Raw genomic sequence first — 16,465 nt, forward strand, 5'->3', positions numbered from 1 at the left:
CTGGCTCAGATTTCTCTGTTTTCCACTTGTTTTTTTTAATATAAATAGCAGGTCATCACAACCCCAGCATGTTTCTAAAGAGCACTTAGAGCACTTCTAAAGAGCACAAAGTAGCTTTGTTATTTTAATGCTACTGTGTCTGTGACTATTTCCAAATATGTATCTACTGAGATAGATTCTTCATACGACTAAGAAAGGTATTTAGTTTCCCTGAAAATATATTACTAACTATAGGCATCTATAACTTTATTACTAACTTCTTACTAGCCCCGCCAGCAAGCAAAGGGAGGTTAGTGTAACATGAAGATTACTGATATTGTTTTCTGAGCTATTAGTGTTGCTTCATTTAATTGGATAGACAGGCTTATTTTTTTCCCAGACTATCTTTGTAATTGTGTACTTCACTTTAATGTGTCCATCCTGTGGTGGAAAATAATGGAAGGCATTACCATGATACACCGTTTTTATTTGGCCTGTGAAGATTGGCATAGTAAGGGTTTTATATAAATTGAAAGTTCTAGAAAATTGAGAGTTTAATCTTATCAAACATCAGGACATTAACTTTAACTGCTTTTTAATGGAAATCTTTCTGAAATGTAGATTTTTTTAAAAAATTGAAGGTGTTTCACCAGCTTCCAAAAAATCTGTTGTTTGAAAACTTGGGCCTTAAGAGAGATAAAAACTTAAGGTAGAGTTAGAGGGGACCATAAAACCAAATTGACTTCTTGTGTCTAGTGCATCAAACAAAAATTCTGGTATTGGGATATGTAGTAATATTGACTGATATAAAAGAATAAGTCTTTGTCCCTGATTACACTGCAGTTGACTTGAGACACCGGTCTTTGGTCTTCCCATTGAAGGGAACACCATATGTATGGAATTGTAGAGGCTGCTCTGTGACCAGGAGCCCTTGCCATTCTGTTATGTGTCATGGTGCCATGTGCCATCTTTGTAGACTGTTACTTTAGATGGATCCACAATTCAGGACAGAAAATGAAATTTCCAACCTGTAATGCATTCCTAGGCAGCTACCAGAGAAAATGTGTACTACTCCTGCCTGTGAACCATTATGAAATGACTTCTCTCATTTTAATTCTGTCACTTTTATACCCCTCGAGCCAATCAGGTCTACTCACAGGTTTCAAAATCTGTGGTCTCTGTTGTCAAAGAATCATTCTCTCGTTGCATAACCCAGGCTAGTCAGTCTTTGGCTTGTCCTTTGAGATTTAGTTCAAATCGGCCATCTGCGTAGGTATCCTTCCCTCATTCCTTCAGTTATTTGCTCCCACATCTCTTGAGTCGTGTCTATTTCGTACACAACAACACTTGCTGCTTTGTACTGAGTGTTTACAAGTGTCTAGGTGCTCTGTAGTACACAGGTGAAGTGTTCCAGAAAAGTTAGTTGAATGAACAAATTCAGGTTCTTGATTTTTCCTTTTTCCCCTACCTGCTATTTTATTTTTCCCACTGCTTTTTAGATACCTGTGCCACTGGTTGTCAGTCAGTTCATTGTAATTTCTTGGTCCATGTCCAGTTGGGAATAGCTGTTGTGACCCGGTTCTCTCCTGCTGTGGGGGAGCAGTCTGTTTACTCCCCACCTTTAGAAGCCACTTACCCAGTCTGTCATCCTCCCATCACCTTCCGGGTGTCGTTACCTGTATTCCTCATTTTGATCAGGCACAGCCTTGCTCAGGAGGGGCATGGCAGAATTCCTGCCCTGTTTTATAATGTGATGGGCAGGAAGAATGAGAAATCGAAATTCAGAGCAGCCAAATTCAGACCAGTGTTGTTTAACTGTTAACTGTTATTGTTAATCATGCAAGTTGGCCTCCACTGTCATGGATAAATCAGGTAACTGCACATAATTTTTTACTATTGGTTATTAGTATTTTAGGAGAGCAATGTTTAAAAGTCAGAAGAACTTTTGAAAATCAGGTAGCTCAAACCCTCACTTTACTAAAATCTTTAGACTTTGCTGTGTGCTAAGTTGTCATATTCAGTTGGTAGCTATGTTGGATGCTTCTGTTTGCCCCTCCAGATTTACTCGCCACCTTTCTCCACTCTCCTCCCCATGCCGGGAGGCTGACTTGGATGGAAGCTTTCAGAGATTCCTTTGCCTTCTGCTTTCCCGTTGGATATGTTCATGGAGGAGCACCTGTGGGAGACTAGAAGGACGGTGGAGATGCAGGGTCCCTGTGGGTTGGCTGTGTCCCTTGATCAAAGGTCACAGCTCCTGTCAGGCGACCCTTTCCACACAGCTCCTGGTTCTGTCAATAACTCCTTCCCTGGACCCTTTGGGCATTGGGATGGTTTAAAAGCTCCCCCTTTTCAGCCTCAAGTACTGCCCTGTCCCTTGTGGCTTTCCCATACCCTGCCCACACTTCTATAAATACCCCTTTATTAAACACTCCTCAAATTGCTCAATTTGAGGATGCCATCTGTTTCCTGCCCGGACCCTGACTGATAACGTCCTGGGAGCCAGGTCTTCTGAGCTGCCCGCTCTGTGCTCTGTTTATGGAGATTAGCCTCTAGCAATTGTGAGTCTGAGTGACTGATGTGAACAGAGGCCTCCGGTGCCAACCCCCAGTGGACATGCTGTATGAGTAACACATAAAACTTCTCTTGGGTTCAAACACTGAGATTTTAGGAATTTTGATAGTGCAGCAGAAAGCAGCCCCTTCTCCCCTACCCGGGTCTGTTTTCTCATCTCTGAGTTGGGGTAAATGATAGTGCTACCCACCTAGGCTTTGATGAGGACTAAATGAGATTGTGAAATGTTTAGTATAGTGCCTGCTTCGTGGTAAATCCTTAATAATTGTTTTTATTATCATTGTTAATTTTTCTTCAACATTGGTCTAAAAACAAGACAATTCTTGTGTCATATACAGTTGACCTTTGACCAACACAGGTTGGAACTACGTGGGTCCACTTATACATAAAGATTTTTTCAATAAATACCTGTATTGTTTTCAATCTGAGGTTGGGGTCTGTGGATCAGGAAGTCCAACTCTATGCACTGATCTACGCCATTTTATATAGGGGACTTGACCATCTGTGGATTTTGGTATCTGCGGGGGATCCTGGAACAAATCCCCCACAGATACTGAGGGACAGCTAAGATTTTGGGGAGTCAAAAATTATCCATGGATTTTTGGTTGTGCAGGGGGTCACCTCTAACCCCGACATTGTTTAATGGTCAACTGTAATGATAAAATACTAAAGGTTTGTGTTAGGGTTCTTCAGAGAAACAGAACACATAGGAGGTGTGTGTGTGTGTGTGTGTGTGTGTGTGTGTGTGTGTGTGTGTGTGTGTGTGTGTAGAGAGAGAGGGAGGGAGGAAGGGAGGGAAGGAGAGAGAGAGAGAGAGAGAGAGAGAGAGAGAGAGAGAGAGAGAGAGAGACAGAGAAAGAGAGAGAGAGAGATTATAAGGAATTGGCTCATGTGATTCTGGAGGCTGAGAAGTCCCAAGATTGGCAGTCCAAAGTCCTGAGAACCAGGAAAGGCAATGGTGTAGTTCTACTCTAAGTCCAAAGGTATGGGGAGACTGATGTCCCAGCTCAAAGACAGCCAGGCAGAGTGAGTGAGTTCACCCTTACTCTACCTTTTTGTTCTAGTCAAGCCTTTAACAGACTGGATGAGTCCCACCCACATTGGGAAAGGCAATTTGCTTTACTTACTCTACTGATTCAAATGTCAGTCTCACCCAGAACCTCACAGACACACCAGAATAATGTTTAACCAAATATCTGGGCACCCCGTGGCCCAGTCAAGTTGACACATACAATTAGCCATTGCAAGTTTTATTCTAAGTAGCCCAAATATTGTCCATGTAATAAATAATCCAGAAAATAAGAACTTTTTAAAGCCTAATCCCTAAAGATTGTTCCTATTGTGAAACCTGATACACTGTGTTTAAGAGGGGAGGAAAGAGACTGACATTTTGTTTTCAGTTATGAAGATGACATGTCCTTTAGGAACTAAAGCTGCTGGTGATGCCCCTGTTAATGTCTGGTTCGCATCTGAATGCTTAGAGTAGTGATTTTATAGCAGCCTAGAGTTATAATTATCTAGAGCAGCCTCATGATATAGTCTACATTTTTCAAATCCAAATTATTCTTTGTTTACCCTCAATAATTGAATTATCTGTTTTGAAAAGGAAGGCATGATGAGGGTAGTGTAGTTTTGGAGTCTCCCTTAATCCCTAACAAAAGTAGAAAAAGCAGGACAGCAAAAGGAAAAACAGACGCGCTGGCTGGCGAGTATCCCCATGAATCCCAACTATCAGCTGGTGGGGTCAAACCACCAACAGCAGTGACACTTAGGGATGGGAACAGCAGCTGAGCAGGAGGAAAGCAGAGGGGAGAAGAGGGGATTCTGATCATTTTGACTGTCAGGGAACCAGAAATTTCCCACAATAGACCTACGATAGGAGGGGCCCCACTGGGAGTAAGGAACTTCACAGGCATATCGGATAACAACAGTTAAAACTGAGAAGGGCTTTACAGGTTCCAATTGACGAGTGCGGACAAGGCGACTGGAGGAGGTGTGAAGCTGCTAGCGTGACCTGGCCTGGCAGAACATACCCAGTGAAGATCTCTCTGGAAATCACTCCTTAAAAATGAACTGCTAGGACCATGGACCTTGATTGATAAGGGGATAAAGGAGAAACAAAGCTCGGGTACCGTGTTTTCCTGAAAATAAGACCTAGCCGGGCAATCAGCTCTAATGCATCTTTTGAAGCAAAAATTAATATGAGACCTGGTCTTATTTCACTATAAGACCGAGTCAAATAATATAATATAATATAATATTAATATGTAATATAATATATAAATAATACCAGGTCTCATATTAATTTTTGCTCCAAAAGACACATTAGAACTGATTGTCTGGCTAGGGCTTATTTTCGGGGAAACACGGTACTGGTGGAGGAGGAGACCAGAGGAAGTAGATCTCAGAGAGTGTTGGGGAGGTGGCTATACCCAGAGGCCATGTTTTTAATACTTTAGTGTAAAACCAGAAGAGGGAACCCTAGAGCCACGAAACTAGGAAATCTTTTCTCGGCCTCTACCCCTTAATATGAGGATCAGAAATGGATTGAGGTTGGACTTCATGTAAACATATTGTAAGAAAAAACGAACTTAATCCTGCTGAATAATGAAGTTACAGATAATGAAGTCATACCAGAAAAATAGGGTCCCAAGGCAGACAAAATTTTATTAATATTCCAACAGAAGCTAAAGGAAATTTCTAAAATAATGAAAGTTATGAAAAACTGTATACATCAGTACTGGAAAATTTAGAAATGAGAGGACTAAACAATAGGGCATTATGAAAAGAGAGCCGATAGAAAGGAATGGAGGGGAAACCCGTGGAGTAGAAGAGATGTAAAAAAGTATTTAAAAATAATTTTTAGAGACGCCTGGGGTGGGGAGTAGGGAGAAAAATTTTAAAATGGGCAAAACCAGACGATAATGTCAAGGAATATACATTGGGTAATCAAACTGGAAGGAAATGCAAGGAAGCGATTAGTATAAAATTAGGTTAGTGGTTAGTTTTGAATGAAGGAAGGGTTTTGAGATTGGCATAGAACATATGGGGTGGAGTTCCAGGGAAGCTGGCAAAGTTCTATTTCTTGAACTGGATGATGGTTACAAGAGTGGTTGGCTTATAACTCATTTAGCTGAATATTTATTTGGTTTGGTTTTCTAATTGTATCAATTAGTAATGCTTTTGGCTACAAATAACAGAAAAACCTGGCAGTACCAGCTTAAACAAATAGCTGTTTGTCTTGGCTAACACTCCCCAGCTGATGCCATGGCTCCTGCTACAATCAGGCATCCAGGCGCCTGGTCTTTCCAGGGCACTACCCTTGCATTTCCGACACACATTAGTCGCTCTTTGGAGGCAAGATGACCGCACTGCATCCAGCGTGTCCAGCCTCTCCACCCTCTTCCAGGCAGGAAGAAGTGGCACTCAGTGCAAGGAAAGCTGGGGGAGTCAGTTTTTAGTTTTTAAAGGCCAATGGTAGAAACTAACAAAGTACATAGAAGATAGTATTAGGTTGGTGCAAAAGTAATTGCAGTTTAAAAGGTTAAAAACAATTGCAAAAACCGCAATTACTTTTGCACCAACCTGACAGTTGGGTGTGAGTGCTGAGAGCGAACCCTGCCTGTGTGTATATATCTAGAGCTGTGGTTCTTACCTGGGGGGTGCTTTTACTCCCCAAGAGACATTTGTCAGTGTCTGGAGACATTTTTAGTGTCACAATTGGAGTGGGGAGTGTCTTGTGGGTAGAGGCCATGGATACTGCTAAATATCCTTCAATGCCCAGGACAGCCCGCTACAAGAAAGAATTTTCTGGCCCCAAATGTCAGTGGAGCCGAGGTTGAGAAACTCCAAAACCATTTTGGGGGTCCATAAGGTCAAAGTGATTTAATAATAACAGCAATACATTATTTGTCATTTTTACTTTCATTCTGTAACAAGTGTACAGTCAGTAGGGTTTTCTAGAGGCTGCATAACGTGTGCTATTGACTGTGTTAATCCAATGCAGAAACAGAGATGAGAACTGTCTGCCTTCCCTTAATCCAGATGTTGCAGAGATTTGAAGAAACGTAAAACAATGGCTCTCACTAATTTTTTTGTGTTTTAGAAAATATAATTATTTTTCATTAAAGTGTTTTACATTAACATATAATGGGTCTATTAGTAATTTTAAATGAATAAATGTTTATTTTTTCTGTTTTATTTAATACAGTAAATATTGATAGCTATAGTCTATAAAACTAAAGCTCTTTCGGGGCCTCAGTCATTTTTAAGAGTGTAAAGGAGCCCTGAGGCCAAAAGTTTGAGAACCGCTGGTCTGGACACTAGCTGATTTTTAAATGCCTAAGAAATGTGGAAAGTATGAGCAGTGTAATTATGTATAGTCTGTCAAAAATGAAGGCTTTCATTATTTCACAAACCTTTCTCTGTGCCCTGACCCTCTGCTGGGTTCTGGGAGCACAGCAATCAATAAAATAAGGTGTCTGCCTTCCAAGAGAGCGAAAGCCACCCTTGGAGCCAAATCACATTAATTGTGATTATTTTTAAAAGTTCTGTAGTAGAGGTGTTTTCAAAGTGTGGTGGGGTTACAGTGGAAAGTGCAGTGTTGTTAGAATCAAGCATTGTCTCACAGCTTATTCAGATTAGGAAGATTGCCATTTTTGTTTCTGCCATAGACAGACAACCTGCCTTTGATTCCCTGACTGTCTCCCACACCACCCAGTCCCGCTAAAGATAGGAATTGCCTCTATAAATTTGTCATCAATGGCTTAAGGTCAGAAACTGAAACTAATTTTGTGCTTTTGGCTCTTTTTTTAGTGACTGTACTGGCGATATTTAATGAGTTGCATGCAGATGTGGACCTTTATGCACTTCTGTTTGGAGAAAGCGTGCTAAATGATGCTGTTGCCATTGTGCTGTCATCGTAAGGAACAATATTTCTGCCCCGGAAGAGAGACCCTGGCTTCCCGAATGCTCTGGGCTAAATTCAGAGGCCCATGTTAAAAGTGTTAAATATTGAATTGGGTGTTTTCCTAAATGAGGTTTTTCTTTTTTTTTTATGTTTTATTTTTATTTTATTTTTTATTTATTTATTAGTTTCAGGTGTACAAGACGAGGTAATACTTAGACGTTCATCATTTATATCCCTCACACTGTGAATCCCCCTCCCCCCATCCACTATCCCTCCGACCTCACACTGAACCATCACATTATATATATAAAATTATAGTTGGCATTCATTAATGTTTAGCTTCTGGTGTACAATGCCATGATCAGGTATCCACAGTGTCCCTGAGGCTAAATGAGGTTTTTCAATTTTATTGATAAAGTTATTTTGCTTTGTCCCATTGGTAGGGATCAGAACGCTGGTAACCAGCATAACATGGTGACTGCAGATTAAGTTAAATGAATACACCATGGGGAGTGCTTGGCGAAGTGTAGATACCTGTGTTTGCCGGTAGTTTTAGGTACTAAGGTGCAAAACCAGTAGTCTTTTAAAACTTTCTCTTCTTTTAAAACTACAGGTCTATTGTTGCCTACCAGCCAGCAGGGCTGAACACTCACACCTTTGATGCTGCTGCCTTTTTTAAGTCAGTTGGCATTTTTCTAGGTATATTTAGTGGCTCTTTTACCATGGGAGCTGTGACTGGTGTTGTGACTGCTCTAATATCCTTTTTGTAGTTTCTGCCCCTGCCTGGGTATGATTATATGACATTCAATTGCAAAAAAGAAAGTTCTCAGTTCTTCCTTTCAGAAATTAATCTTAAATGAATTGTTCCACTGGGGCTTGGGGGCTCCTGAAGTGTTCCTTTGGTGAAACATGACAGACAGTCGAGTGCCTAGTTAAGGGTCTGAGAAAATGTTTGGGAATGTTACTCTAGGCTTAGCTCTGCCCTCACTTTTACATTTTCTCTCCCTCCTATGAACTGGTTGGAGATGAAAGGTCGGGGAAGCATCAGTTTTAGGGGGATGAAAAGAGCTGAAAAGCTAGGAGGAGGATAGGAATCAGGGACCACCTCAAAGGAGGCCGGAGGAAGCAGACTAGGAACTATATTAGCCCCAAGCTTGCTGCTGCTCTCAGCTGTTCTGGGCCATATGGGGCCCTACCTAGCTGGGGGGCCATCAGTGGGAATTACTGTGTGGTGTCTTCCTTAAGCGAGCTGTATAATACTTAGTTTAAAAGTAACCAACCAGACAACCAACATAAAAGCAAAGTGTGGAATGAGTGGGCAACCCCTCCACAAGTATGCTGAGTCCAAATCGAGATGTGCTGTAAGAGCAAAATCTGCACCATTTTTCAAGGATTAGTACAAAAATCGAATGTATAAAATACCATTAACAATTTGCATAAAGTTTGTCAATAATTTGTGTATTGATTGCAGACTGAAATGATGTGGCTCGCATTTGTGACTCCCAGTACATTTGTATTGGACAGCGGTGATCTAAGTGCCACTGAATGCAATTTTGTACTAATCATTGAAAAATGGTGCAGATTTTGCTCTTACAGCATATTTCAATTTGGAATAGCCACAATTTAAGAGTTCAGTAGCCACATGTGCTAGTAGCTACCATGTTGGACTGCGCAGATTTAGACTGCTTTCTTCACAGAGGCCCTTCTGATGCCTGGGAACTTGTATGGCTCAATGAAACCACTCATGAGATGATTCCATGCTGGACTGCTGTGGAATGGCAGTGTTTGAAGGGGAATCTCTGGTGTCAAAAGGTGATACCTGTACCTTGTAGTTGCCCCTGGAGTTGCGCATTTCTTTCTTTCTCGCCTTCATTAGGCACCTGCTGTGGAGCCATGCCATGGTGGCCCACAGAGGTCAAGGTCTCACCACCTTGTCTTCCCAGGCCTGCCGGAGGCATTCCAAGCACTGCCAGAACTAACCTGCCAGTTACACTCCAGGCCAAGACTGCGCCTCTCAGAACCATGGGTATTGCGAGGAGCACAGAAAACCCATTTCTAGTTTCTTTAGAAAGCTTAATTTTTAAAAACAGCTTTATGGAGATAAAATTCACATACTGTATAATTTACCCATTTGGAGCATACCACTTTGATGGTTTTGGGTATTTGACATTATTCATATTTAAAAATTGTGGAGGTATATATGTATATATACCGGGGGTGCCAAAAAACGTATACAAGTGGACATTTTGGTCAACATTGCTCAAGCAGTAGTTTGCCAGAATCAGAAGTGTCTGGACGCTGATGGTAACCACTTTGAACACTTCTTGTCATTGCAGAAGTCAAATGTGACGTGTATTCATCTTTTGCTATCGATAGAAATTAATAGCTTTTTTCCTTTCTTAAAATGTGTATACATTTTTTGGCTATGTATATGTATATATCTATATCTCAATCATAAAATTTGCCCTTGTAACCATTTTTAAGTGTACAATTCAGTGGCATTAGGTACAACCACAGTGTTGTGTAATCATCCCCATTATCTGTTTCCAGACCTTTTTCATCACCCCAAACAGAAACTGTGTACCCATTAAACAATATCCCCCTTTCCCAGCCCTTGGGAACCTCTATTCTACTCAGAAACTTAGTTTTTATTACTTTAAAAACCAAGCAGCAGCCTTGGGGCCCCAAAAGAAGAGTTGAAGGGAAAGGGTGGCCCTTAGGGTGGCTGTCCCGGGCTAATAGGATGTGGTTGTTCCTGGAGCCAAGTTCCTTGACAGGGGCTGACGTGACCAAGTTTACCAAGCTGCACTGCTTCCCCCTGCTGGAGACAGCACTCTTCTTCCTGATGTCCTGGAGCACATTCCTCTTGGCGGAAGCCTGTGGGTTTACAGGTGGGTTATCTCTACCCTTGGGTCACTCTTCCCCTCACTGTAGCGGGGGCTGTAGGATCTTGAGGGGAGGAACGAATTCTTCAATAGCAGCTGCATGGAGTTGATTAACTGCTCACCGAGTGTCCATGTGGAGGACTGCTGAGCAAGGCTGGTGTTCTGCCCCATGAATGATTTAGTTTCCCAAAGATACATATTTTTAAAGGATAAAGTTTACTGTTTCAAACTCAGTTATGTCTTTGAGTACGCATTCTAACTATAAGTAGATGTTTAGCTGCAAAGGTTTCTGAATATATTAATATTTTATTTGTATCCTCCCCTAGAGCGATACATTAGTTTACAAACAGTAGCATTAACAAGCAAAAATGTGTCCTTTTAAAGGTAATTTTGTATCTACTCAGACGAGTGGGGACACAGTTATTTCTTGTTTTGTCTCTGGTCTGTTTAATTATTGTTTTTCAATACCATGTTTTTATGGTGCCAGTTTCATATATTATTAGTATGAGTGATCATGTGGTTTTATTTCCTCACATTCTCTCATTACAAAAACAAAAAAATTTTCCCATTAGAAAATGCAAATATAATTACTGTGCATAATTCAGGTAGTAAGGAAGCCCTTTTATCATCTTTTCAAAATATTGCAACCCGTGTTTACATGCAGCATTATAAAATGCCCCACTTCCTTAAAACTTGACAATTATCTGTAAATATATAGGCAAAATTCTAGGTGTGTCAATTGTCTTGTACAACAGAATGGTTACCACTAACCAGAAATCTGGATCATTTGGGCTTGGATAAGTGAAGTAGTACTCTGGATCCATTTTATATGAAGCCATAGACCATGCAAAACTATAAAGCATTGGTTTGAAATTAAACTCATTCATTCTAAGAACAAAGAGGAATATGACAAAAGTGTATGACAGTGTATGGTAATTCAGTAGGAGTTTAGAGGAGGAGAGAGAATGCCCTTAAAACTGGAGTGAAGGAGGAAGTTGAGGACCTTGGGTTTGAAGGAAGGCAGGGTTGGGAGAAGGAAAAGTTGGTTGATAAGAGTTATATATACACAATGGAATACTATTCTGCCATTAGAAAAGATGAAATAGTGCCATTTGTGACAACATGGATGGATCTTGAGATTATTATGCTGAGCGAAATAAGTCAGAAAAGGTCAAGAACCATATGATTTCATTGATATGTGGTATATAAAACTGAAAACAAAATAACAAGAGAAACAAATGAAGAAACAAAAACTCATAGACACAGACAATAGTTTAGTGGTTATCAGAGGGTAAGGGGGGCGGGGGGTGGGAGATGAGGGTAAGGGGGATCAAATATATGGTGATGGAAAGAGAACTCATTCTGGGTGGTGAACACACAATGGGATATATAGATGATGTATTATAGAATTGTACACCTGAAACCTATGTAACTTTACTAACAATTGTCACCCCAATAAACTTGAATTAAAAAAAAGAAAGAGTTATAGGGGAAGAGGGAGCTTTCAGTAATAGGAAATTCTCAAATACTCAGGAACTTGGATATGCTGGGCTTGCTTACCTTAATATTTTGTTTTAGCAGGGCTTTTTCCTGCTGCTTTTTATTCCATTGATTTCAAAAAACCCAAAAATCTCTTGTGCCAGGTGTTGTAGCTGTCCTTTTCTGTGGAATCACACAAGCTCATTACACCTACAACAACCTGTCAGTGGAATCAAGAAGTCGAACGAAGCAGGTGAGCAAGAGACCTTGTTCCTCAAGAGTTACTTGTGAATATAAGGGAGGGGACCTGTAGGGTTTATGACTTCCTTTTCCCTTTCTGTGCAGCTCTTTGAGGTGTTACACTTCCTGGCAGAGAACTTCATCTTCTCCTACATGGGCCTGGCGCTGTTTACCTTCCAGAAGCATGTTTTCAGCCCTGTTTTCATCATTGGAGCTTTTGTATCCTTTTTTGGTTCCACCATTTTCTACACAGAGAGGCAACCAGTATTGAGGAAGCTATAATAATAATTTCTGTTTGGGGTGGGGGACTGTGAGCCAGTGTGAGTTCATGGTGTTTTTGTGATGAGAAAAAGAAGGCGTAAGTGGTTCATGAAGCTAAATGTATTTGGTTTAAAGGACTGGCATTGATTCTGAGGGTGTCCTTTTTGCATTTTCTGTGTAAGGTGGCCTTTCTCTTATACTGGTGCTTGGCAAGTGGTAGTTCGTTTTGTAAAGTGCCCTTTTTATTTGATCTAAAAGTCAGCAACCATGTTAGTCCCCAGAATTATTTTTATTTCATTGCCACGTGAATTCCAATCCAGGAGGTTCCTCACTTGAAAGACCTGAAGGTTCTGTTACTCTTGCTCTCAACTGCACACCAGTATGGGCAGCCCTTCCTGACTACCCAGAGAAGCCTGCAGGCAGTAAGCGTGCTTTCACCTGAGCTTAACAGAGATCATGCTGAAAAAGACTCTTCCCCTTTCCTCCCCCCCGCCAAAAAAAAAAAAAAGGAAAAAGGAGAGGAAGAAAAGATAAAATGGAAAAATACTTGTTTCCTTGATTTAGTCCCATTGGGAGTGCAGTTTTTGGAAGAGACAGTTTTGGGTGTTGGCCTCTCTCAAGTGAGGAGGGATGTGAATGCCAAGCAGTGGATTGAGAGCTGAGGGTTTTGCACACTTGGCTTCAGATCCTACTGTTTTCGTTAAAATGAACTTTTCTGGACTTTGGAACTATAGCAATCCAGCTCAGCCTGGATTTCAGGATACTGAGCAGGAGTCCACTATTTGCTGGCCATTCACTTTTGCCTTTTCTGAGACCTCATGGCTATCCTTAGGTCTTGGGATGCTGGCAAAAAAAAAAAGAAAGGAATGTTTTTCTCTTCTGGGTTTTTCCTTTCTAGTGCAGGAATAACTGATACTCACCAAGCAGCTGGATAGAGATGGTGGCCTGATGCCATGGCAGAATCCTTCCATTTATGTTACCTGCTTCAACCGGAGCTCATTTCTTGGATTGACACACTCAACAGACTAATAACTAAAAGTCTGGGGGAATCAGTGTTTTTATTCTTGATTAAGGAAGATCTTGCATGTCGTTTTGATTTCTATTCCTAGCACGGCATCCTGTGAGAGATAATGAGAGTTCAGCCCTTGTTTACAGATGAGGACCCTGGAGGAGGGCCATCCGGGTCCCCTGTGAATACTGAAGGCCGCTTGCCCTTGATGACTTCCCACGGCATGGCTTCTAGGGTAGAATGCACTTTATACCACTACCTGTTTCCTTCTGTTAAGAACAAAACAAAAGAGAAAGATAAAAGAAGAAAATTACAGTCAGTCGGTGCTTTACCCTGGAGAAGGCAGAAGATAGTTCTGCCCTTGCTTCTGTCTGAAACAGCTGCCGTTCCTGCAGCTGGTGCTTTGCCGAAACGGAAGCTCTCTGTTCCCCTGGCTCCCACAGTACTTTCCTTCTGTGACTGGTGCAGTGTGGGGCTCTCTGTTGGGCTCTGTTCTAAATACAGCAAGTGACGAATGACCGGTTTCCCTGAATTCTTTGGTTTCCACAGTGGAGTTCCTCTTCCACACTCTTCCTTTTCCATTGCTTGTATCTCCGAAAGACATTTTAGCCACTGAGAGAAATCTTCCCAGGTCGATTCTTGTAAGAAATATGAATGGGTCTTAGTGTTATGAATATTTTAAGTTTCCCCACATCTTATTTGTAGAATCTTCCTGGTCATTCTTGCCCCTGATGTTTACTTCCCACCGAAGCTTATGAGTTTACCCAGCACACTTTCTCTGTATAGTTTGACTCAGGCTAGTAATTTTTAATTCTTGTGATTTTCCCCCCCAATAGAGCCCAATACACTGTTTGCTTCTCTCAGCTCTGCACCCCTGCCATGGTACCTTAGCTTATTACTGGACTCATTTTTAGATAGATTGGAGACTTGGTCATACTAGTTTAATTAAATCAAGAAGTTACAATGTTGTATTGAACAGGCTAGAAATGATCTTTGTGAGCCAGGAGGCTAGGAAAGTTGGCCAGTTGAATCCCACTTGTTGCTGAGACTTGTTTAGAGGGAAACTAGACAGCCTGGCTTCTTTGTGCAACTCTCCTGATCATAACAAGGTGTCATGGCATTCCTGGAGTTCTCTGCTCATCCAGAGGTTGTGTGACAGTGCCATTCTGGAAACCCGTTGGGTCCTTAACCTCCACGTGGTGCTCAGGTTGCCATCTTCCTGGGCAGAGCTGCACATATCTACCCACTCTCCTTCTTCCTCAACTTGGGCAGAAGGCATAAGATTGGCTGGAATTTTCAACACATGATGATGTTTTCAGGTAAAAAAAGTATAAATGTCAAGAAAATGAGTTTTATTCAGCAGACAGTGTAGGAGTGATTGAAGTATTGATATGATTCATAAAAAGAGAAAAATTCAAGTTTCTGGTTCTTTTGTAGCCTCTGCAGTGCTGAGTAGACAGATGTTGTATATGTAAAACTGACAATATTGATTTTGCAAACCATACTACCAGATGTCAACGTTCTCCCCTAAAATATTTACATCTTTATTTCATCTCTGCCACTCAAGGGACCTGGAACTATATAAGTATTTAAAGTACTTAATTGTTTTCTAGTAGATATTCATAACTCTCAATCTTTCAGAAGGGCTCCAGACCTGAAATTAGAAGGAAAATAGGTCTTTAATGAGAAAGAACACGGGCCACATCACTCAACAACCCCCAGCTGTAATATCCTCATTTATAAAATAATGAAATTGAGCTGAGTAGTTGAGGTCCCTCCCAGCTCTAACTTCCTACGGAGCAAAAGAAGTAAAATACACTCTCATAAGAAAGATGAACCCAAACCAGAAAATAACAGCTGTGACAGTTCTGCTGATTTACACTTGATTTACACTGTCTCCCAGATGTCCCGCCTCCACTATAAAGCTGAGAAGTGTGCAGAAGTCACTGAGGGTGGTACCATGCAAAGTCCGCTTGCCTGCCACTTGAAACAGTTAAAAATTGAGAGACAAGGTTGGTGGAAAGAAAAGCAGGTTTATTCAGAATGCTGGCATCTGGGAGGATGGCAGACTCCTGTCCAAAGGCCATCTCACTGTTCCTAGAACAGGCAGAATGTTTTACAGGTATATAAGAACAAAGGAAAGGGGGAGTTGGTCAGGCAGATCCCAGGGCTGACATGGCTTCCTGGGGTCTGGTCTGTTTTAAGATAATGTTATCTCCGGACTCAGGACTCAGACTGGCCATCCCATTGTGACCTGGGGCTTTATGCGTCACCAGTAAAAACTGCAAGGGGATTGCAAAACTGCTTCCCATGTCCGGTCGCCTGAGGACTAAGAAATTGTGCTTTCCAGATTAGGATTCTGCTGATTAAATAGATTTAACGAGGTATGTGTCGACTTAGGAAAGGGAACAAAACAGAGTTTTTAAATCAGTCAGTGAGGGGAGAAACAAAGAGAAAACAGCTGCATATGAGGGTGGATTTAACTGCAAACTACCTTGTTTCCACGAAAATAACACCTAGCCGGACAATCAACTCTAATGCATCTTTTGGAGCAAAAATTGTAATATAAGACCCGCTCCAAAAGACGCATTGGAGCTGACTCTCGGGCTAGGTCTTATTTTTGGGGAAACAGGGTAGCTAAATCTAACTACAAGTGGCTAGATATCGAGCTATGCAGTGAGTCAGACTGCAAACTAGCTGAGTCTAACTGCGTTATTGATTTACCGAATTTCACCCTTACAGGGGGACAAAGGACAATATGTGGAGAGAGCAGTCTGCATGAGTAGATGGTACAGTGACAGGTGGTGAGCATCAGATTTGAACAATGAGACCCAAGTTAGAGCATCTCTGCAGAGCAGAGGGAGGAAATGGTGACGCAAAAGGCTACTGTGACCCTTAAAATTAGTTACCTCTGTCCTGTGGGAATGGGGAGAGGCTTTACAAGAAGCAAAGTGAGTAGCCACCCTTTACTGTCACATAGCAGTTTTTGGAGACCTCAGAGAGTCATACTGAAATCACACCAACAGGTGCTGCTCAGCAAAGCAGTCGCTGTCTAGTACTCACTTCATCTGCCCTTAAATGTACGGCCTGCCATAATGATTTTCTTTCACCCTGACAAACGTTTATGGAACA

The 16,465-nt window shown here is 41.4% G+C and overlaps 1 protein-coding gene across 3 annotated transcripts in view; it reads left to right on the forward strand.

Moving 5' to 3' along the window:
• The window catches only part of SLC9A7 (solute carrier family 9 member A7), a 143,136-nt gene that overhangs the window by 76,841 nt on the left and 49,830 nt on the right, over window positions 1-16,465 (forward strand). For all 3 annotated transcript variants that reach the window (XM_081043265.1, XM_081043263.1, XM_081043264.1), the window contains exons 6-11: window positions 7,366-7,471; window positions 8,073-8,214; window positions 10,245-10,350; window positions 11,988-12,076; window positions 12,169-12,282; window positions 14,541-14,652. In XM_081043265.1, the coding sequence (XP_080899391.1) occupies window positions 7,366-7,471; window positions 8,073-8,214; window positions 10,245-10,350; window positions 11,988-12,076; window positions 12,169-12,282; window positions 14,541-14,652 (669 nt within the window). The remainder of the gene's footprint in view (window positions 1-7,365; window positions 7,472-8,072; window positions 8,215-10,244; window positions 10,351-11,987; window positions 12,077-12,168; window positions 12,283-14,540; window positions 14,653-16,465) is intronic.

Source organism: Rhinolophus hipposideros, assembly GCF_964194185.1.
Source record: "Rhinolophus hipposideros genome assembly, chromosome: X".
Taxonomy (NCBI): domain Eukaryota; kingdom Metazoa; phylum Chordata; class Mammalia; order Chiroptera; family Rhinolophidae; genus Rhinolophus; species Rhinolophus hipposideros.